We start from the raw sequence: 24,468 nt of genomic DNA, 5'->3' as shown, positions 1-24,468 counted from the left end.
CGTGACTCATCCTTCCTCAGACAGACCTAGGAAGAGGAACGTCCAAAAAAACTAACCCCTCTCTCGCTCTCTCCTCACAGAACAACAACAACAACATCATTTATTCTCTCTAAAAAAACCTCTCTAAATATTCCACACGACCCTCCAACGAACACCGTCACCGTTGCAGCGTCCATTTGGTTCTACACAGCAGCCGCTAACCGTGTTCATTTCAACGCTGTGTTTTTAGGAGGGCCGTTGCCAGTAGTTTGGTAGTTTTTTTGGTAGCAGCAGCAGCACCGTCATGTTGCTGTGGGTGGAGGAGGAGGTGGAGGAGGCAGGGGGACTAGTAGTGGCCTTCTTATCCGCTCTGTGCCTCGTCCTCCCCGGCAGCCACCAGCTGCTCTGAGCCGAGAAAAAAAACAACCAACCAACCAGACAGACAACCTGCTGCTGCTATTATCAACACATCAGTTTAATCTTATTATTAAAACAAAACAAAATCGTTTACAAATGGCGGACAGCTTCGGAGGAGAAGAGTCCAGCACCACCAGCAACGGCGTGTCCAGCCTACTGGGCAACGGGGCCCCGATGCCCCTGACCGGGGGAACAGCAGCACCGGGACACGGACAGCCTCTCCCCCCGGCCTCCTCCTCCCTTCCCCCGGCCGGCGGCGGTGGCCTCCTCCTCGGCCTCACCCCTCCTCCGGCCATGGTGTCCTCCTCCACATCATTCACGGGCGGCAGCACGCCACTAGTCCCCGGCTCTGGCTCACAGCCACCACCTCCACCTCCTCCCCAGCAGCCGCCCGTCGCGGCCGTGGCACCGACCCTCCTCCACCACCACCATCACCACCACCACCACCACGCCGCCGCCGCTGTGGCCGCCGCCGCAGCAGCCTCGCCTCTCCCCGCCGGGGTCGGAGGAGGGGTGGCGGGGGTCGCAGGGGCCGGGGGTCTGCTGTCCCAGATCCACGCCACGTCCTGGGACCCCACGCTCAGCACCGACTGGGACAACGAGAGGGCGTCCCAGCAGTGCATCCTCAGGATCAAGAGGTAAAAAAACATGATGATGTACATGTTCTTTAAGTGTGTGTGCGTGTGTTAGCCAAAATTTGCATCACATTTTTTTTAATGGGTTGAATCTAGAATTGCAACACCAATAATGTCACCAATTTCTTGACCGAAAGTATGTAGCTCATAAACATGTCTACGGTGGATTTGTATGAAACAAACACTTTTCAGAGGATAATTGTGAGTTTAATGTCGTTTAATACAATCAGATTGGACTTTCTGTTTGGATGTGCTGTCAATGGCTGGTGTTGCTACTCTATATTCAACACATTCTATATATATATATATATATATATATATATATATATATATATATATATAAAAAAAGGTGTTGCAAAAAAATCTAGTGTTGCAAATTGCGGCTATGATCTGCAACCTTTTTGAAATAAAGTGCCATGTTTCTGTTTTCTATAATTACTCAGTGTGCCATGTCGACAGTCATTTTAATGACACCACATCTAGAGTTGTTCCGGGCCGATACCACCCTCAAGTACTCGTACTCAGAACCGGTACTTTGACCCGAGTACTAAAACATCCAATTGACAGTAGGCTGAACGATCAATGCAACGGGAGCAAGTCTGACCCAACACTGCAGCAAATCACAACTGACAAGTGTAGATCAGAGACCCATCTGCATCTATGAGGAAAAGGTGGTATAATAAGTCTTTGTTTACGCAACAAAAATAAAGTACTCGTATCGGTACTCTGTATCGGAGTACTGAAAATGAAGTACTTGTACTTGGTCTGAAAAAAAATGGTATCGAGACAACTCTAACCACATCAACAAAACACATTTTGATGTCCACGCATACAACCGTTTCTACTTATTTTTAAACATCTTCTTTCACATTGTTATAATGATCATTGGACTCTGAGCAATAACCCACAGAATGTAGAATTATGTGTAGGATGTAATTAACATAACTGTCAGGGACTTCATTTATTTGACTACATTTCCCTTTTTAATATAGTCTTTTTAATATAGTTTATCTTAAACCAGAAATCCTCTCTCTCCCACCAAAAAAAAGTTACTCATCTCTTGGTTAGAGGCTACTTAGGGAAGTTACACCATAAGGGACAGTTTAGTCCAATAGCAGCAGTGCATTTTACACAGGCTGTCACCAGCATAGTTTAACCCATTTTGACCTGGGAACGATTCTACAAATGTCTTCTAAATCCTGACAGTTTTCTGAAAAAACAATTTTTCTGTGTCAGTGCTGCTCAACCTTTTTCATGTCAAGGACGCCCAAAAATTATATGAATTTGGCCTCCGACCCCCGTCTGAAAATATTCTTCCCAGGGTCCTCCTCAGTAGCAAAGATTTGAGTTAAAAATCTGAAAGAATATTCAAAAAATTGCGCCACATTTTCACGATTTTTCAAAAATAGCAGACCTACAAGTTTGTAGATCTGCTATTTTTCAATAGCTAAAGTATAACATAATGCTTAAAACACCAAATGGGGTTCCCGCCCAAAATGGATTAAACTATCTTGTAATTACTTACGTTTTAATAAGGAGTTGTCATGTATAAACGTTTGAACTCTTCCTCCCATGAATGTAGTTCTAATCTAGTCAAAGTACATGACCGTTGGCTACGATAGACTAAAGCCACTAGAGTCTACTTGATTTAGTGTCTGGGTGTGTAGCCGCGATGTGCAACGCTAGATTATTATTTTTAATGTGTTTGAATTTAGAGTTGCAACACCAGCAGAGACAAAATGTTTTTTTATAATAGTCATGGGGGCGAACCGAGGCGAATATATATATATATATATATATATATATATATATATATATATATATATATATATATATCTTCAGGTCCAATTCATCATGGGGCCCGAGACCCCCTGGCCCCCAGGGACGTCACTGAACACCAGCCATTGACAGCCCGATGCATCCAAACAGAAAAGTCCTATCTGATTGTATTTAACAACAACAATGTCAAACCAACATTGCAGCTGTATGAAAAAGCTTGAATTACCACCGTAGAGACGTTATGAGTTATATGCCTGCTTTCTGTCAAGGAAAAAAAAATAGTTTGGTTTTGCAACAACTCTTGATTCAACATAAGATTCAAAATAATCTAGTGTTGCAAAATGCGGTCCTTGAGCAAGACACTTGACCCCAACTGTCGTGTGTGGGTGTGTATTCAATTGACATGCATATTATCACACATTTTCTCTCTCTCTCTCTCTCTCTCTCTGTGTGTAGAGACATCATGTCCATCTATAAAGAACCTCCTCCAGGGATGTTCGTGGTTCCTGACCCTCAGGACATGACCAAGGTAAGAGTTGACCCCTGACCTCAGGACATGACCAAGGTAAGAGTTGACCCCTGACCTCTCCTATGACCCATTTAGACCTGATGACCATTCGACAAATGCCGTCTTCTAAATCCTGACCGTTTTCAGAAAAAACCCTGTTTTTACGTTAGTCGTTCGCAAACATTTTCATGTCAAGGGCCACCAAAAATATATGTAATTGGCCGCCGACCCCCATCTGAAAATATGTTGTTTCAGGGACTCCCTCAGAAGCAAAGATTTGAGTTAAAATATATTCAAACATGTGGGCCACACCATTTTCAAAACGATTGAAAAACGATTTTTCAAAAATAGCAGACCTTACAAGCTCGAGCTATACGAGCTTGTAGATCTGCTATTTTGCAATAGTTCAAGTATGTTATAATGCTTAAAACACCAAAAGGGGTTCCCGTCCAGAATGGGATAAAGAGGACACGACCGCGTTCTGAACTCGATGACCGCCAGAGTCAATGGAAGTCATTTTTTGGGGTGAACTATATCCCTTCCGATCGACTGTCGCACCCTTAATTAATCCTGTCTCCAGGTGCCATCAATATGTCCATACGAGTACGTGGACAAATGTGGCCGTCCGTGAATGTCTGAATGTCAGTCTCCAGGTTTTGCTCAGAATCGTATTGAAAGGACAGCCCCTTGAGATGCAGCATCTCATTTTAGAGGGGGTCCCGCACACAACACATTACATACAGTACAGAGAGGGTCCCATACACAGGGAACACATTACATACAGTACAGAGGGGGTCCCATACACAGGGAACACATTACATACAGTACAGAGGGGGTCCCATACACAGGGAACACATTACATACAGTACAGAGGGTGTCCTGCACACAACACATTACATACAGTACAGAGGGGGTCCCATACACAGGGAACACATTACATACAGTACAGAGGGGGTCCCATACACAGGGAACACATTACATACAGTACAGAGGGGGTCCCATACACAACACATTACATACAGTACAGAGGGGGTCCCATACACAGGGAAACACATTACATACAGTACAGAGGGGGTCCCATACACAGGGAAACACAGTACAGAGGGGGTCCCGTACACAGGGAACACATTACATACAGTACAGAGGGGGTCCCATACACAACACATTACATACAGTACAGAGAGGGTCCCATACACAGGGAACACATTACATACAGTACAGAGAGGGTCCCGCACACAGGGAACACATTACATACAGTACAGAGAGGGTCCCATACACAGGGAAACACATTACATACAGTACAGAGGGGGTCCCATACACAACACATTACATACAGTACAGAGGGGGTCCCATACACAGGGAACACATTACATACAGTACAGAGGGGGTCCCATACACAGGGAACACATTACATACAGTACAGAGGGGGTCCCATACACAGGGAACACATTACATACAGTACAGAGGGGGTCCCATACACAGGGAACACATTACATACAGTACAGAGGGGGTCCCATACACAGGGAACACATTACATACAGTACAGAGGGGGTCCCGTACACAGGGAACACATTACATACAGTACAGAGGGGGTCCCATACACAGGGAACACATTACATACAGTACAGAGGGGGTCCCATACACAGGGAACACATTACATACAGTACAGAGGGGGTCCCATACACAGGGAACACATTACATACAGTACAGAGGGGGTCCCATACACAGGGAACACATTACATACAGTACAGAGGGGGTCCCATACACAGGGAACACATTACATACAGTACAGAGAGGGTCCCATACACAGGGAACACATTACATACAGTACAGAGAGGGTCCCATACACAGGGAACACATTACATACAGTACAGAGGGGGTCCCATACACAGGGAACACATTACATACAGTACAGAGGGGGTCCCATACACAGGGAACACATTACATACAGTACAGAGGGGGTCCCATACACGGGGAACACATTACATACAGTACAGAGGGGGTCCCATACACAGGGAACACATTACATACAGTACAGAGGGGGTCCCATACACAGGGAACACATTACATACAGTACAGAGAGGGTCCCATACACAGGGAACACATTACATACAGTACAGAGAGGGTCCCATACACAGGGAACACATTACATACAGTACAGAGGGGGTCCCATACACAGGGAACACATTACATACAGTACAGAGGGGGTCCCATACACAACACATTACATACAGTACAGAGGGGGTCCCATACACAGGGAAACACATTACATACAGTACAGAGGGGGTCCCATACACAGGGAAACACAGTACAGAGGGGGTCCCGTACACAGGGAACACATTACATACAGTACAGAGGGGGTCCCATACACAACACATTACATACAGTACAGAGAGGGTCCCATACACAGGGAACACATTACATACAGTACAGAGGGGGTCCCATACACAGGGAACACATTACATACAGTACAGAGAGGGTCCCGCACACAGGGAACACATTACATACAGTACAGAGAGGGTCCCATACACAGGGAAACACATTACATACAGTACAGAGGGGGTCCCATACACAACACATTACATACAGTACAGAGGGGGTCCCATACACAGGGAACACATTACATACAGTACAGAGGGGGTCCCATACACAGGGAACACATTACATACAGTACAGAGGGGGTCCCATACACAGGGAACACATTACATACAGTACAGAGGGGGTCCCATACACAGGGAACACATTACATACAGTACAGAGGGGGTCCCATACACAGGGAACACATTACATACAGTACAGAGGGGGTCCCGTACACAGGGAACACATTACATACAGTACAGAGGGGGTCCCATACACAGGGAACACATTACATACAGTACAGAGGGGGTCCCATACACAGGGAACACATTACATACAGTACAGAGGGGGTCCCATACACAGGGAACACATTACATACAGTACAGAGGGGGTCCCATACACAGGGAACACATTACATACAGTACAGAGGGGGTCCCATACACAGGGAACACATTACATACAGTACAGAGAGGGTCCCATACACAGGGAACACATTACATACAGTACAGAGGGGGTCCCATACACAGGGAACACATTACATACAGTACAGAGGGGGTCCCATACACAGGGAACACATTACATACAGTACAGAGGGGGTCCCATACACAGGGAACACATTACATACAGTACAGAGGGGGTCCCATACACAGGGAACACATTACATACAGTACAGAGAGGGTCCCATACACAGGGAACACATTACATACAGTACAGAGGGGGTCCCATACACAGGGAAACACATTACATACAGTACAGAGAGGGTCCCATACACAGGGAACACATTACATACAGTACAGAGAGGGTCCCGCACACAGGGAACACATTACATACAGTACAGAGAGGGTCCCGCACACAGGGAACACATTACATACAGTACAGAGGGGGTCCCATACACAGGGAACACATTACATACAGTACAGAGAGGGTCCCATACACAGGGAACACATTACATACAGTACAGAGAGGGTCCCATACACAGGGAACACATTACATACAGTACAGAGGGGGTCCCATACACAACACATTACATACAGTACAGAGAGGGTCCCATACACAGGGAACACATTACATACAGTACAGAGGGGGTCCCATACACAGGGAACACATTACATACAGTACAGAGGGGGTCCCATACACAGGGAACACATTACATACAGTACAGAGGGGGTCCCATACACAGGGAACACATTACATACAGTACAGAGAGGGTCCCATACACAGGGAACACATTACATACAGTACAGAGGGGGTCCCATACACAGGGAACACATTACATACAGTACAGAGGGGGTCCCATACACAGGGAAACACATTACATACAGTACAGAGGGGGTCCCATACACAGGGAAACACATTACATACAGTACAGAGAGGGTCCCATACACAGGGAACACATTACATACAGTACAGAGGGGGTCCCATACACAGGGAACACATTACATACAGTACAGAGGGGGTCCCATACACAGGGAAACACATTACATACAGTACAGAGAGGGTCCCGCACACAGGGAACACATTACATACAGTACAGAGGGGGTCCCGCACACAACACATTACATACAGTACAGAGGGGGTCCCGTACACAGGGAACACATTACATACAGTACAGAGGGGGTCCCATACACAGGGAACACATTACATACAGTACAGAGGGGGTCCCGTACACAGGGAACACATTACATACAGTACAGAGGGGGTCCCATACACAGGGAACACATTACATACAGTACAGAGGGGGTCCCATACACAGGGAACACATTACATACAGTACAGAGGGGGTCCCATACACAGGGAACACATTACATGCAGTACAGAGGGGGTCCCATACACAGGGGACACATTACATACAGTACAGAGGGGGTCCCATACACAGGGAAACACATTACATACAGTACAGAGGGGGTCCCATACACAGGGAAACACATTACATACAGTACAGAGGGGGTCCCATACACAGGGAAACACATTACATACAGTACAGAGGGGGTCCCATACACAGGGAAACACACTACATACAGTACAGAGGGGGTCCCATACACAGGGAAACGCATTACATACAGTACAGAGGGGGTCCCATACACAGGGAAACACATTACATACAGTACAGAGGGGGTCCCATACACAGGGAAACACATTACATACAGTACAGAGGGGGTCCCATACACAGGGAACACATTACATACAGTACAGAGGGGGTCCCGTACACAGGGAACACATTACATACAGTACAGAGGGGGTCCCGTACACAGGGAACACATTACATACAGTACAGAGGGGGTCCCATACACAGGGAACACATTACATACAGTACAGAGGGGGTCCCGTACACAGGGAACACATTACATACAGTACAGAGGGGGTCCCATACACAGGGAAACACATTACATACAGTACAGAGGGGGTCCCATACACAGGGAACACATTACATACAGTACAGAGGGGGTCCCATACACAGGGAACACATTACATACAGTACAGAGGGGGTCCCGCACACAACACATTACATACAGTACAGAGGGGGTCCCATACACAGGGAACACATTACATACAGTACAGAGGGGGTCCCATACACAGGGAAACACATTACATACAGTACAGAGGGGGTCCCGCACACAACACATTACATACAGTACAGAGGGGGTCCCATACACAACACATTACATACAGTACAGAGGGGGTCCCATACACAGGGAACACATTACATACAGTACAGAGGGGGTCCCATACACAGGGAACACATTACATACAGTACAGAGGGGGTCCCATACACAGGGAACACATTACATACAGTACAGAGAGGGTCCCATACACAGGGAACACATTACATACAGTACAGAGGGGGTCCCATACACAGGGAAACACATTACATACAGTACAGAGGGGGTCCCGTACACAGGGAACACATTACATACAGTACAGAGGGGGTCCCGTACACAGGGAACACATTACATACAGTACAGAGGGGGTCCCATACACAGGGAAACACATTACATACAGTACAGAGAGGGTCCCATACACAGGGAACACATTACATACAGTACAGAGGGGGTCCCATACACAGGGAACACATTACATACAGTACAGAGGGGGTCCCATACACAGGGAACACATTACATACAGTACAGAGGGGGTCCCATACACAGGGAACACATTACATACAGTACAGAGGGGGTCCCGTACACAGGGAAACACATTACATACAGTACAGAGGGGGTCCCATACACAGGGAACACATTACATACAGTACAGAGGGGGTCCCATACACAGGGAAACACATTACATACAGTACAGAGGGGGTCCCATACACAGGGAACACATTACATACAGTACAGAGGGGGTCCCATACACAGGGAACACATTACATACAGTACAGAGGGGGTCCCATACACAGGGAACACATTACATACAGTACAGAGGGGGTCCCATACACAGGGAACACATTACATACAGTACAGAGGGGGTCCCATACACAGGGAACACATTACATACAGTACAGAGGGGGTCCCATACACAGGGAACACATTACATACAGTACAGAGGGGGTCCCATACACAGGGAAACGCATTACATCCAGTACAGTGTAGTTACACAGATAAGACAATACAGACATGTACAGATACAGTGAGCTTGCTCGTCCTCTCCCACCCCCCCCCCCCCCCCAGAAGTAAGCGGCAGTACGGGCAGTGTTAGGCCCCATTTACACTGGCAGCCAAATCCAGCCTGAATCAGATCTGAGCCACATCCAGATTGGAATCTGATTTGTCTAAATGAGTCATGTGACCATTTAAACCAATCGGATTTCAATCTTGATGTGGCACAGATCTGATTCAGGCTAGATTTGTCTGCCAGTGTAAATGGGGCCTTAGTAGCACGAACAGGTTGTTTTGAGGTGTGAATACAGGGAAGTCCTGAAGCGGCCAGGGGGCGGTCACAGATCTGAGAGAAAGAGGAAGATTGTTGCAGTCAAATGGAGCTTTGTAATGGAATGACCTGCGTCCGGATTCAGAGAATATTCTTATGGGAACAGCAAAGTAGGGATGTTGAGTATTTCTAAGTGGGTATGGATATAGTACCAGGGACTGTTTCAGGTATGGAGGGCAGTTGAAGTGCAGAATATGTACGACACTTATTTACTAGGAGTCTACGACACTAAGGCAAATCAGGACTAGTCCAAGTAGTAGGGGTGCACGATATTGATTTTTTGAAACCGATATCGATAACTTACGGCTCCTCAAGACCGATACCGATTTTATATATATATATATATATATATATATATATTTTTTTTTTAAATAAATTATTAATCATTTTTGAGTGGTGTAAACCACTCCTACAACTGGCTTTTGTGTGCAGAAAAAAATGAGCATGGTTGCTATGTTCAAAATAATTTCTGACGTAATTAAATCACACCCGGGTGAACTGGATGACCGTAGCAACCATGCTCATTTTTTCTGCACAAAAAAAGCCAGTTGTGAAATCACATCCGGGTGTGATTTCATTACGTCAGATCATTACGTAATGATCTGACGTAATGATCATTAGGAATCATTACGTCAGATCAGAGCTGATCAGGCTATATAATACCTTACACCACTCAGTTCACACGGGTGTGATTTTTTTAAATGCATATTCACCTGTAGTTTTGACGTGAACATTACTACTATGAACAAACAAAGCCAGGAACAGTTTTGAGTTGACTCTTCAAATAAAGTAAGTACTTTTCCAAATAAATAATTGAATCAATCACAATTCACAATGGCATGTTTCCCTGAAAAAATGACTGGAATAAATCCAAAAGGTCTTTGTGCTTTGTTGTTCTTTGTTGTGGTCTCCATAAATAAATGGAAACAAAGTGACAAACAAGTATCACATGGCATTAGGACAGCAAGACTATCTAACATTTGCCAAAATAAATAATAAAGTATGTAAAGTTTAGTATTTGACAACCTATCAATAACTAACCTGTAAACATAGTAACATTTTAAGATGTAAACATCTGCCATATACAAAATAAAGGCCTTCAGTGCATAAGGATTCAATACTATTACTGACCAGTAAGGCCTGACTCACACCTTTGCATCTAGCATACAACATTGTTGGATGCTAGATGCATGAGACTTGTTTACATGGTTGTTCACATGGTTTGACACAACATTTGTGTTGTACGGCTTTCGGCTGTGTTTCGACTGCCCCCCACCCCCTCATACAACACAAATGTTGTGTCAAACCATGTGACTCCCATTGGAAATGCATTGTGAGCTTGCATCAGTCAATAAGTCTCATGCATCATCAGCTATACATCAATCTGTTGTGAAGGTGTGAGTCAGGTCTATGACAGACATTTGTAAACAAACTGAATGTGCATTCCTCAGTCCTCACAGTAACAAAACAAAGGTACTCTGAAACACGTTAGTCAGACAACAGACTGACATGTAACCAACTAACAAACTGAAAAAGTGCATTCCACACAGTAACAAACAAGGTGCTACTGAAACAAGTTAGACATTATTGTCTATGTAACACAAAATCGGGGGATTTTTATTTTATTTTATTTATTTTTTCTTATCTATTAGTCAACTAGTACCAACAAGGTCGACTAGTGAATTTACTAGTCGAGTAGTTGAATAGTCGACTAGTTGCTTAACCCATTTTAGGCGGGAACCCCTTTTGGTGTTTTAAGCGTAATGTTGTACTTTAGCTATTGAAAAATAGCAGATCTACAAGCAGGGCTCGACGCTTAGCATTTTTCCAAGTAGCACGTGTGCTACTAAGTTGAAAGATCTAGTAGCACACAAATTATTTTAGGAGCACGATGAAAAGTTAGCAAATAATGTGTTTTTGAGGGCCCTCCTATATACAGCTTTAGTCCCCACACGTCTCAATATTTTGCCATTGACAATGAACGGAGAAATTAGGTCAAAATTCAGCTAAATATGACATAAATTAAACATCAAAACATTAAACGCCATTGACATTGAAAGGAAAATGTACGTCATATGTAAACGAGCAAATCAGCTAACCAATCACAGGCAACAGGCATTCTGATTGGCCAGTATGAGATGATTCATGATGATGTATGATGATAAGAGTGCCCCTCACTTCACACAGGTGTGATTTTTCTTTAATAAAGTGATATGAGGCAATATGGCAAAATATTATATCACAATATCTTTTCAGAAATGATCACAATATTGATATTCATCTGGATTTTTTGTTTTTATATAATCTATAGCCTAATCGATTTGTTTTTATGCTGATAGACTATTAGTTTTTTATGCAGATGGATGGATGGATGGATAGATAGATAATCATCAATTCATTTCATGTTGTTCATGGACAGACAGACAATCCGTTTGTATCCTGCTGTTCTATCATGCGAGTGTGATATTCAGTGCAGAGGCTACTCGATGGTGAATTAGTATTGTAACATTCTCCTTGGCTTTGACTGCTTCAGTTCAGACAAAACATCGTACATATACACCTCGGCGTGGTGGAAGGAGGTGGTGGGGGGATCTTTGCCTTTTTTCCGTTTCTCGTTATGCAGGCCACTGACTAATAGTAATAAAATTATGTATCCAGCGGCAGCCAGTTGACAGGTCGGTCATTCATATTGCGCTGCGCAGCCTGCGCACACACTTTTGTAAGCGAGGTGCTAAGCAAGGGTTGTTTTGGTTATCAATCAATCCGTCCACTCCATGTGCGTGCGCACGTGCACTCTTTGCGTGCACGGCTGCACGCTGTTTCACCCATGTTTGGTAAAAGTTATATCGAGTGATGTTTGAACATTCCAAACTTTCCAAATAAGTTTAGTATTCAACGTGTCGGGGTCCAAGCAACTCCTTCTATGCTATCATGCTATCCTGCTGCGTTCGCTCCGCTGCTGAGAACTGAGCAGCCAGCAACACAGGGCGGGGCGGGGCGGGGCGGTGGGAGCAAAGGGGACAGATCTTCAAATGAACGCTGCATTGAGCCTCGACACGTTGTTAGCTTGTAGATCTGCTCTTTTTGGCGAACGACACCGCCGTACTAAGAAATATAAATTTAGGTATAGAACCGCGACTATAGAATGTGCACTTGCCTTGTCTTTATCACGATTGAATGGTCAAATTCTGTAGTCGCACCGGTGCTACAAATTTAATTTAATTTTACAACTCGCACGGTGCTATTTTTAGTAGCATATGCGAGTACCTAGTCGCACTGTCGAGCCCTGTCTACAAGCTCATAGTGCACCACCGAGCTTGTAGGTCTGCTATTTTTGAAAAATCGTGAAAATGTGGTGCAAATCTTTGAATATATATTCTTTCAGAGCGAACATTTTTAACTCAAATCTTTGCTTCTGGGGGGGTTCCTGGAACAACATATTTTCAGATGGGGGTCGGCGGCCAATTACATATCATTCTTGGGGTCCTTGACATGAAATATTGAGCACCACTGATACAGAAACATGAGGTATTTCAGAAAACTGTCAGGATTTTAGTTTTTTATTTCGACATCAGGCCTAAATGGCTTAATGCCCTAACACCCGTATGCTTGGCGATGACCCCTGACCCCGTGATGACCCCTGACCCCGTGATGACCCCTGACCCCATGGTTCCTTCTCCCCAGATCCACGCTCTGATCACGGGGCCGTTCGACACGCCCTACGAGGGGGGCTTCTTCCTGTTCCTGTTCCGCTGCCCCCCCGACTACCCCATCCACCCGCCCCGCGTCAAGCTGATCACCACGGGACACAACACGGTCCGCTTCAACCCCAACTTCTACCGCAACGGAAAGGTCTGCCTCAGCATCCTGGGGTGAGTGATTGAGAGAGAGAGGTCTGGGGTGAGTGAGTGAGTGAGAGAGAGAGAGAGAGAGAGTGAGAGAGTGAGAGAGTGAGAGAGTGAGAGAGTGAGAGAGAGAGAGAGAGAGAGAGGTCTGCCTCAGCATCCTGGGGTGAGTGAGTGTGAGAGAGAGAGAGAGAGGTCTGGGGTGAGTGAGTGAGAGAGAGAGAGGTCTGGGGTGAGTGAGTGAGAGAGAGAGAGAGGTCTGGGGTGAGTGAGTGAGAGAGAGAGAGAGGTCTGGGGTGAGTGAGTGAGAGAGAGAGAGAGGTCTGGGGTGAGTGAGTGAGAGAGAGAGAGAGGTCTGGGGTGAGTGAGTGAGAGAGAGAGAGGACTGGGGTGAGTGAGAGAGAGAGAGAGAGGTCTGGGGTGAGTGAGTGAGAGAGAGAGAGGTCTGGGGTGAGTGAGAGAGAGAGAGAGAGATGTCTGGGGTGAGTGAGTGAGAGAGAGAGAGAGAGAGAGAGAGAGAGAGAGAGAGAGAGGTCTGCCTCAGCATCCTGGGGTGAGTGAGTGAGAGAGAGAGGTCTGGGGTGAGTGAGAGAGAGAGGTCTGGGGTGAGTGAGAGAGAGAGGTCTGGGGTGAGTGAGAGAGAGAGGTCTGGGGTGAGTGAGAGAGAGAGGTCTGGGGTGAGTGAGAGAGGTCTGGGGTGAGTGAGAGAGGTCTGGGGTGAGTGAGAGAGGTCTGGGGTGAGTGAGAGAGAGAGGTCTGGGGTGAGTGAGAGAGAGAGGTCTGGGGTGAGTGAGAGATAGAGAGAGAAGAGATCTTGATTGTGTTGTTCCACATTTGCTTTGACAATGTAAACGTATGTTTTCTCATGCCAATAAAGCTCCATTGAATTGAAATTGGATTGAGAAGAAAGAGAGAGATAGAGGTATCATAGTGATCGTCTGGTACAGTGGTTTTCAACCTTTTTCATATCGAGGCCCATTATTCTTTTGGCATTTGAGCCACGGACCACCATTTGATGACATTTAGCCCCTCAGACCCATCTGAGCCACGGACCACCGTTTGATGACATTTAGCCTCTCAGACCCATTTGAGCCACGGAACCACCGTTTGATGACATTTAGCCTCTCAGACCCATTTGAGCCACGGACCACCGTTTGATGACATTTAGCCTCTCAGACCCATTTGAGCCACGGACCACCGTTTGATGACATTTAGCCCCTCAGACCCATTTGAGCCACGGACCACCATTTGATCACATTTAGCCTCTCAGACCCATTTGAGCCACGGACCACCATTTGATCACATTTAGCCTCTCAGACCCATCTGAGCCACGGACCACCATTTGATGACATTTAGCCCCTCAGACCCATTTGAGCCACGGACCACCATTTGATGACATTTAGCCCCTCAGACCCATCTGAGCCACGGACCACCATTTGATGACATTTAGCCCCTCAGACCCATTTGAGCCACGGACCACCATTTGATGACATTTAGCCTCTCAGACCCATTTGAGCCACGGACCACCATTTGATGACATTTAGCCTCTCAGACCCATTTGAGCCACGGACCACCGTTTGATGACATTTAGCCCCTCACACCCATTTGAGCCACGGACCACCGTTTGATGACATTTAGCCCCTCACACCCATTTGAGCCACGGACCACCATTTGATGACATTTAGCCTCTCGGACCCAAAACTAAACAATGTTGTTGTCGTTTGATAAGATCTTGTCCACAATTCCATGCTGTGTTGATGTTGGTAACATTAGGAGAGATAACAGGCAAACGTTCTTTTCAAAATGTAGTCTTCTTGTAAATTAAGTAAATGTAAATGTTTAACAGTAATGTAACTCCTGAGAGCGTGAAGTGAAACCAAATGGACCCGTAACCATTTTGTTTAATTTCATGCTCTCGAGTTAAAGTTCTAATAAGGGTCCATTTGGTTACCAACCAACTCTCCATCATTTAGCTGGGAACCACCTGGAACCCCCTCAAGGACCACTGGCTCACAACGTAAAGTCTATATACTGTGTGTGTGTGTGGTGTGTGGTGTGTGGTGTGTTGTGTGTGTGTGTGTGTGCGCAGGACGTGGACAGGTCCAGCATGGAGTCCAGCTCAGAGCATCTCTTCAGTTCTCATCTCCATTCAGTCTCTGATGACAGAGAACCCTTACCACAACGAGCCTGGGTTTGAACAGGTGCACGCACACACACACACACACACTGAGAACCCTTACCACAACGAACCTGGGTTCGAACAGGTGCGCACGCACACACACACACTGAGAACCCTTACCACAACGAACCTGGGTTCGAACAGGTGCACACTAGAGACTGACACGGGAGTGGATTTTCACTCCTGTCCTGTCCCACTCCCACAGAAAAAATCCTGTCCTGTCCCAATCCTGGGCCAGAGTTTAAAAAAAAATCCCATCCTGTCCCACTCCTGTAGAATGACTCCTGATCCCATCCCGCTCCTGTTTTTTTAGTTTTTTTTTAGTTAGTCATTAGGCAATTGATCGATCTATCCATCTAGGCCTATCTATCTATCACTTCTGGCTTCTCAAGACAGATATCCTACCAATAAAATTAAAATAAAGTGTTGGATTTAACTTTGACTACCAAATACAGTTCCGACACTTAATTTAAGTCCTATGACACTGTTTTTCCCTGAACATAATTTAAAGCTTAACAGTTAACAAGTGCTTTGTCAATTAAGATAAAACAAACCCTCAGTGTTAATTTAACTCTATATGAATTTATTCAGTGTACAAGTCTATGTGTATGGCAGTGGTTCCCAGGGGTCCTTGAGAGAGTTCCAGGGTGTCCCCAGCTAAATAATAGTTTGGAACCAAATGGACCCTTATGGGTCTAACAAATTATGTTATGGGAGTGTACAAATGGAACCAAATGTTGTTCCATTTGTACACTCAGAGTTAAATTAACTTGATTGATTTTACAATATAATTTGGGGGTACCAGCAATAAAAATGGCATTAAATGGGGGTCCGTAGACTAATGCATGTCAAACTGGGGGTCCTTGACACGAACATGTTTGGGAACCACTGGTGTATGGGACTCGGTTGGGAGAAAGAAGGGAGACGATGTATTGAACATTCGCTCAGACAGCTGTTCAGGGAGCTAGCTAACAGTAACAGCGTTAGCATGTAGCTAACGTAGCATCACAATTGAAAGTTGCAACGTTGCCACTGCCAGGGGAAACAAATGCATCAGGATGATCTGGCTATAAATAATCGATTAAATCACGGCACCGGCGCGATGCAGATTGCAGAATCATACACGGCCGCATTGCGATGTCTTCATATAAAACTGTAAAAGACTGTTAAAAGAGTTTTTTGTGTTGTGGAAGGCAGCACTAGCACTGCTGGATTATGGGTAACTCTGTAGTTCTTTTGACCTGTGTCAGCAAGTCAAAAGAGTGTTGGCTCACAGAAAGATGACTACAACAAAAATGGGTGCTTCTGTTCTTTTGGTTGGAACTTGGCAGCGCGACCAACGTCATTCACACTCCTGCACACTCCCGTTAACTTTCATTCCCGTCCCGTCCCGATCACGGGATAATTAAAAATATTAATCCCATCCCGCGGGAATCCCGCGGGAATCCCGTGTCCCGCGGGAGTCCCGACAAAATGTCAGTCTCTAGTGCACACACACACACACAGAGAACCCTTACCACAACGAGCCTGGGTTTGAACAGGTGTACGCACACCCACACACACACACTGAGAACCCTTACCACAATGAACCTGGGTTTGAACAGGTGCACGCACACCCACACACACACAGAGAACCCTTACCACAACGAGCCTGGGTTCGAACAGGTGCACGCACACACACACACACACACTGAGAACCCTTACCACAATGAACCTGGGTTCGAACAGGTGCACGCACGCACGCACGCACGCACACACACACTGAGAACCCTTACCACAACGAGCCTGGGTTCGAACAGGTGCACGCGCACACACACACATACACACTGAGAACCCTTACCACAACGAGCCTGGGTTTGAACAGGTGCACACACACACACACACACACACACACAGAGAACCCTTACCACAACGAGCCTGGGTTCGAACAGGTGCACACACACACACACACACACACACACACACACTGAGAACCCTTACCACAACGAGCCTGGGTTCGAACAGGTGCGTGCACACACACACACACACACACACACACACACACACACACACACACACACTGAGAACCCTTATCACAATGAACCTGGGTTTGAACAGGTGCACACACACACACACACACACTGAGAACCCTTACAACAACAAACCTGGGTTCGAACAGGTGCGTGCACACACACACGCGCACACACACACATACACACACACTGAGAACCCTTACAACAACAAACCTGGGTTCGAACAGGTGCGTGCACACACACACGCGCACACACAGTTTGTCGGAAATCGTAGGTTAGATTAGATGTCTTTATTATCCACAAGGGAAAATTGTTTTGCTCAGGTCAATGCATACATTCAGGACAATACAATAAAACACCCAGCAAAGTACAGTACTAGTACATTTTGTTAAAGGGTCAGGGTTTCGATGGCGTTTTTAGAATGCGCCTCACGTCTAAACGTCTACAGTATTCAACCAATTACTCGGCGATGTGTAAACGACAAGCATCACCTCGAAGCCAGGCAGTGTTTGCACCCACAACCCTGCTCAACTCACATGTTTCTGTCTGGGTCTGTGGCATCAAAGCATGTCAATCATTAGCTTTCCACTCGCTAACCAGTATATTCTCTCTCTCTGTCTCTGTGTGACTCAGGAGCGCCACCCGGGGGACAGTAAGAACTACAACGAGTGTATCCGCCATGAGACCATGAGGGTGGCCGTGTGTGACATGCTGGAGGGGAAGGTGGCCTGTCCTGATGCTCTGGGGTAAACAAACAGTTAAACCCTCTCTCTCTATGTCTCTCTATGTCTCTCTACCTCAATACACTGTCTCTGTCTCTCTATGTCTCTCTATGTCTCTCTACCTCAATACACTGTCTCTCTCTCTCTATGTCTCTCTATGTCTCTCTACCTCAATACACTGTCTCTCTCTATGTCTCTCTATGTCTCTCTACCTCAATACACTGTCTCTCTCTCTATGTCTCTCTATGTCTCTCTACCTCAATACACTGTCTCTCTCTCTATGTCTCTCTACCTCAATACACTGTCTCTCTCTATGTCTCTCTACCTCAATACACTGTCTCTCTCTCTATGTCTCTCTACCTCAATACACTGTCTCTCTCTCTGTCTCTCTACCTCAATACACTGTCTCTCTCTCTATGTCTCTCTACCTCAATACACTGTCTCGGAGGTATCGCAAGATTTGGTTGCCAGGCAGGAAACGATGGACAGTCTCGCGAATGCGATACTTGGCATGTTCAAACACGTACTTTGTGCTCTTTAGATACCTCTATAAAGTCACACCGTGTACACATTGATGGCAACACAGCAGACAATGATGTGCTATATGTCATGTTTTATTTTCCTTGAGCAGAGTATTTTATACAAGGTCTCAAACGTTCATGAATAGTGTTTATTCATAAGCTGTCCAACCGGCTACGTTCGACACACCTCAGTGCGACGAAATCTGCCAAATGGATTTTCAGGATAGCCAAAATGATAACCCATTTAGACCTGAGGACGCATGTGTGTCATATTATAGCTTTAAACCCATTCTGGGCGGGAACCCCTTTTGGTGTTTTAACTAAGCATTATGTTATACTTTAGCTATTGAAAAATAGCAGATCTACAAGCTATGAACTTGTAGGTCTGATATTTTTGAAAAATCGTAAAAATGCGGCACAAATCTTGGAATATATATTCTTTCAGAGCGAACGTTTTTTTTATTTCGACGTCAGGCCTGAATGGGTTAATATACCGTACCGTGTACTTCCCAGAGCCATCTAATAGAAGAGTTATGACATTGAGGGGGCAGAAACCGAGCGCTCGAGCGCTGTTCATGCAGCCTGAACTGAGACAACCTGGAGTTGGAAATACATTGTTTTCAACGAGGGCGGCGCAAATAAGAGCTATTTTAAAGCATGTGTGCAACATGACAACTGTTTTAAAGTATTGTACAGTAACAACTAAAGTCTCTTTAATGTTTATGTTGTACTATTACTACAAAACAATCTAAAATAAAGGGATTTAAGATCATTAAAGCTGGGCTGTTCAATTCAATTCTGAATTGGTCAATTCAATTCTTGGTCACCAAGAGACAGACATACACAGTTCATAGTACAAAAAATACAGTTCATAGTACAACAAATAATTATCCTACCTGCACTGTGCAAATATATCAAGGTTCAAGTGTTGCAGTATTGCACTCTCCCAGTAATTAGTTATCTGTTATTGAGTGCTTTGATTCCAATGCATTTCAATGCAATGCATTTCTGCCTACTGCCTACTTCCGGTCCAGGACTTGTCCCAGTTGGTTGTCCCCATTCTCAATAGAAGTCTATGTAGGAGAGCCGCCATTGGACTGAAGCCCCATGAAGTGAACGCAGTTTGTGTAACTCTGTCTATATCTAAGGCTCTGGTACTTGCCTGTCTATATCTAAGGCTCTGGTACTGGCCACTCTGGAGTCCTGGACCAATGAACAATCAGCCCTAATACTTCCCAATCACATCCCTCCATTCTCCGACACACTGTGATGTCACGATGATGATGATGATGATGATGTTGTTTTCAGGAGCGTGATGGAGAAGTCCTTCCTGGAGTATTACGACTTCTACGAGACAGTCTGCAAGGAGAGAGTCTACCTGCAAGGACAGAGCATGCAGGTACCTGTCTGTCTGTCTGTCTGTCTGTCTGTCTGTCTGTCAACACACACACACACACACACACACACACACACACACACACACACACACACACACACAGCTGCCTTGGAGCACAGAGTTATGTAAGCCTCGGATTCCGTGGAGGCTTTTGACTTTCAAGTTGCTGGTATTAGAGCACATGATGTCACTTTAATTGATACAATAATAACGGGTCAAGCTGAAAGGTCAAAGGTCAAGCTGAAAGGTCAAAGGTCAAGCTGAAAGGGTGATTCCTTTGGTAGTGAAGGCAGTCGGTTTACAGTGAGACTCGGCGACCGAAAACTAGAGATGGGATTTATGGCTCTCTGGGATCCGTTCCTTTCAAAGAGTCGTTCAAAAGACTGGCTCACGGGGCTCACCGATGGGTGGGGGGGGCGTCAAAAAACAAACAAAAAAACTCTTTCTGCCCAGTGTCCCCCCAGTGCCTCCCCAATGTCTGCCCAGGGCCTCCCTACTGCCTCCCCAGTGCCTCCCCAATGTCTGCCCAGGGCCTCCCTACTGCCTCCCCAGTGCCTCCCCAATGTCTGCCCAGGGCCTCCCTACTGCCTCCCCAGTGTCTGCCCAGGGCCTCCCTACTGCCTCCCCAGTGCCTCCCCAATGTCTGCCCAGGGCCTCCCTACTGCCTCCCCAGTGCCTCCCCAATGTCTGCCCAGGGCCTCCCTACTGCCTCCCCAGTGCCTCCCCAATGTCTGCCCAGGGCCTCCCTAGTGCCTCCCCAGTGCCTCCCCAATGTCTGCCCAGGGCCTCCCTAGTGCCTCCCCAGTGCCTCCCCAATGTCTGCCCAGGGCCTCCCTAGTGCCTCCCCAATGTCTGCCCAGGGCCTCCCTAGTGCCTCCCCAGTTCCTCCCCAATGTCTGCCCAGGGCCTCCCTACTGCCTCCCCAATGTCTGCCCAGGGCCTCCCTAGTGCCTCCCCAGTTCCTCCCCAATGTCTGCCCAGGGCCTCCCTAGTGCCTCCTAGGGTTGGGATTCGTTAGGATTTTAACGGTTCCGGATCCTTCCCGGATCCCTCTTAACGGTTCCGGTTCCTAACGGTTCCCTTAACGGATCCTAATATTATTTTTTCTGACATAGATTATGCTTATATTATAACTAACCTAACCAAGTACATAATAAACACACATTCATTAATTCAATTATTGAAAATACACTTTACAATTATGAGGTGGCAGTGTGGCACTATTATTTAAACTTCACCACCACCACCACCAGCTAGACACCACAACAATATCATTGTTGCAATTTGTACTGTATATTGCAATTTGTACTGTATATTAAATATAGCCTACAGTACACATTGCAATAATGATATTGTTGTGGTGACAAATGTTGTCTTTAATGTTCAGATTAATTTAATATTAAGGACCCCTTACCCTAATGGAAACAAGCCATAGTGCTTTCTTGGATTATAAAATCGTTTTAGCAGACCTTGTATTGAACTGTAGGCTACGTTCCTGTGATTTTTTTCTGCAAACTGTTCATAAAGTAATCAATCTATGGAGGTATGCACCTAAACGCTGGGCTCTCAACAGCCACGCGATTAATTTAGAACCAAATCAAAAGCAGTTGAGTTGCTTATAAGTGCAGACAAATTGATTTGGCTCTATACTATAGTTAACGTGATTCATAAAATATCAGACAGAAAGACGTCGAGTCATTGGCGTTCTAAATTAACACCATTAACAACAGTTGTACAATACGCCGCGGCCTAATGAAAAGCTCTGTAGACGACAGTAGTTTTATTTTCTATTACGTTACTAGCTTGGGGAAAGTGAACGAGCCTTGCATCATCCTCGTCCCCCGCCGGCTAGCTGTGGTGGAGTTGCGGGGAGAGCGGGCACGGCTTTCCGCATGGCTCACTGACGCGATGTGCCTAGATTATTCTCGTGAGTTGTGGACTCGTGTAGGCATATTGATTTTGAGATGTTTCCTCAATGTGGACGTGGTGCAAAACTGCAACTGGTACAAGTTGCAACAACCTTTGCAGCCAGGGAACTATAGCATCGCATTTATTGCACTTGCGTGCTCAGCCTCAGAGTCATTTCCATCTCTGTTAACCACACTTTGGAGATCTCTTCAACATACTGTCCCAGTCGCTCCGCGGCGGTCGCTGAATGCACAGAATAGTGGGCGTATCCTCCCCGACCCCACTAACTCACTCATGTAGGTTGGGTGACGTCACCCCAGTAACTTGGCTCTGCTTGCATGAATGCACAGACACAGCGGAGCTAAATGACGACTGATGAGATCCGTTTGGGGAACCGTTAATAAAAAAACGATGGAACCGGCTCCGGATCCGCAATGTCGGAACCGGGTCTGAAATGGACCCGGATCCGAATCCCAACCCTAGTGCCTCCCCAGTGCCTCCCCAATGTCTGCCCAGGGCCTCCCTAGTGACTCCCCAGTGCCCAGGAGGAGGTAGAGCAGGTCGTCCAATGATCCCTGCAAGCTGGAGAAATTATGTATTGTTAACTAACGTTATGTCTCCAACCCCCTCCCTCCTCCTCCAGGACCCGTTCGGGGAGAAGCGCGGGCGGTTCGACTACCAGGGCGTGCTGGTGCGGCTGGCCGCCACCCACCGGCGGATACGAGACAAGTGCCCCACCGTGGCTGGGGGGCCGGGGGGCGGGGCCGACGACAACGGGGACGACGACGACGAACACTCGGACTCGGACTCCAGCACGTCCGGAACGGACCCGGACAGCCAGGGCAGCACCCAGCCCTGACCTCTCAACTCTGACGTCTCCCCCCCCCCCCCCCAAACCCCCCCGAAAACTGACCCCTGAACCTCCCCAAACCCCCCCCCCAAAAAAATTACACCGACAGCCAGGGTAGCACCTAGCCCTGATCTCCTCCCCCCCCAAACCCCCAAAAACCTCCTCAAACCCCCTCCCAATACCTCCCCAAAAAAAAAACATCACGGACCCCTGACAGCCAGGGCAGACCCAGCCCTGACCCTCCCCCCACCCCAAGCCCCTCCGCCTCGCCTCACCTAACCACACCGCGACCGACCGACAGGCCGACCGGCCGGGATTTTCCTCCCCGATCTCTCACACAATGCCCGTAATCCTCCGTGGCTGCACGATATTGAAATGATGACCGATGTGGGACTATTTGCAGGGTCATATCGGCCGATTCCGAGTACCGGTGTATTACATTGTCATATTATATTTATAATTTTGAACTCATTGCCGACAGCTTACAGAGACAAGGCAGGCTGGCTGCTCTGACAGTACAAAGCCATACATTATCGGTGAAAATAACGGGCATTATTTTGAGACCGATTCGATGTCGTTTGTATGGCCGATACGCTACCGATTATATGGTGCATCTCTAGATGTTTGTTTTGTTCTGTTTGCCTAACTAACTACTGCTGTAGTCTTTTCTTACCGAGTGGCATATAAAAAAAAAAGACATGAAACTATTATGCCTAAACACCTGACCTTAAAATAAACGACGAGAAGGAGGAGGATTGGAGAAGGCTGACGCTGGGGGGGCGTGTGTGAGATCGGGGAGGAAACGCCCGTTCGCCGCCACACCCACACCCCATCGGGTAAGAGACTGGGCGGGACGGGACGGGGCAGGGGGGGGAGGGCGGGGGTATTTAGAGGGTGGAGAAACGGACTCGGAACTTAAGCCGGGCCGATGCCGTTATGAAAATATTTCGTCTTGGGTGGTCCGATCCAGCCGGACCGAGACTTTCTTTTTGACACAAAGGGACACTTTTGTGTGTGACAACAAGAGACTGGAGGAAAGGACGAAATACTGAAGAACGTTTTGGGAGGGGGGGGGGGGGGGGGGGGGGGGGGGACGCACTCTGAACTCCTGAGGTGCTTTGTTTAATCGAGGAACTTGTTCATGTCCGATAACTAATGGAGTCCTGGACTCCCGACGTGTGGAACTTTATTTGTTTCTTTTGGAAGGGAGGGAGGG

At 46.6% G+C, this 24,468-nt stretch overlaps 2 protein-coding genes across 2 annotated transcripts in view; both read left to right on the top strand.

Annotated features, from left to right (window-relative positions):
• LOC306936382 (uncharacterized protein) overlaps positions 1-24,468 on the top strand; it is a gene marked incomplete at its 5' end in the record, with an annotated part of 450,465 nt that overhangs the window by 120,171 nt on the left and 305,826 nt on the right. The gene's annotated exons all lie outside the window — the stretch shown is intronic.
• ube2z (ubiquitin-conjugating enzyme E2Z) lies at positions 3-24,095 on the top strand. The gene is made up of 7 exons (XM_079519867.1): positions 3-1,034; positions 3,267-3,339; positions 13,504-13,691; positions 15,754-15,865; positions 18,489-18,601; positions 20,407-20,497; positions 23,046-24,095. Exons 1-7 carry the CDS (start codon positions 493-495, stop codon positions 23,259-23,261), a joined length of 1,335 nt encoding a protein of 444 aa, XP_079375993.1. The 5' UTR covers positions 3-492; the 3' UTR covers positions 23,262-24,095.

Source organism: Electrona antarctica (genome assembly GCF_951216825.1).
Source record: "Electrona antarctica genome assembly, chromosome: 14".
Classification (NCBI taxonomy): Eukaryota; Metazoa; Chordata; class Actinopteri; order Myctophiformes; family Myctophidae; genus Electrona; species Electrona antarctica.
The sequence above is the reverse complement of the archived record's forward strand: the minus strand, read 5'-3'. Positions and strand labels throughout refer to the sequence as shown.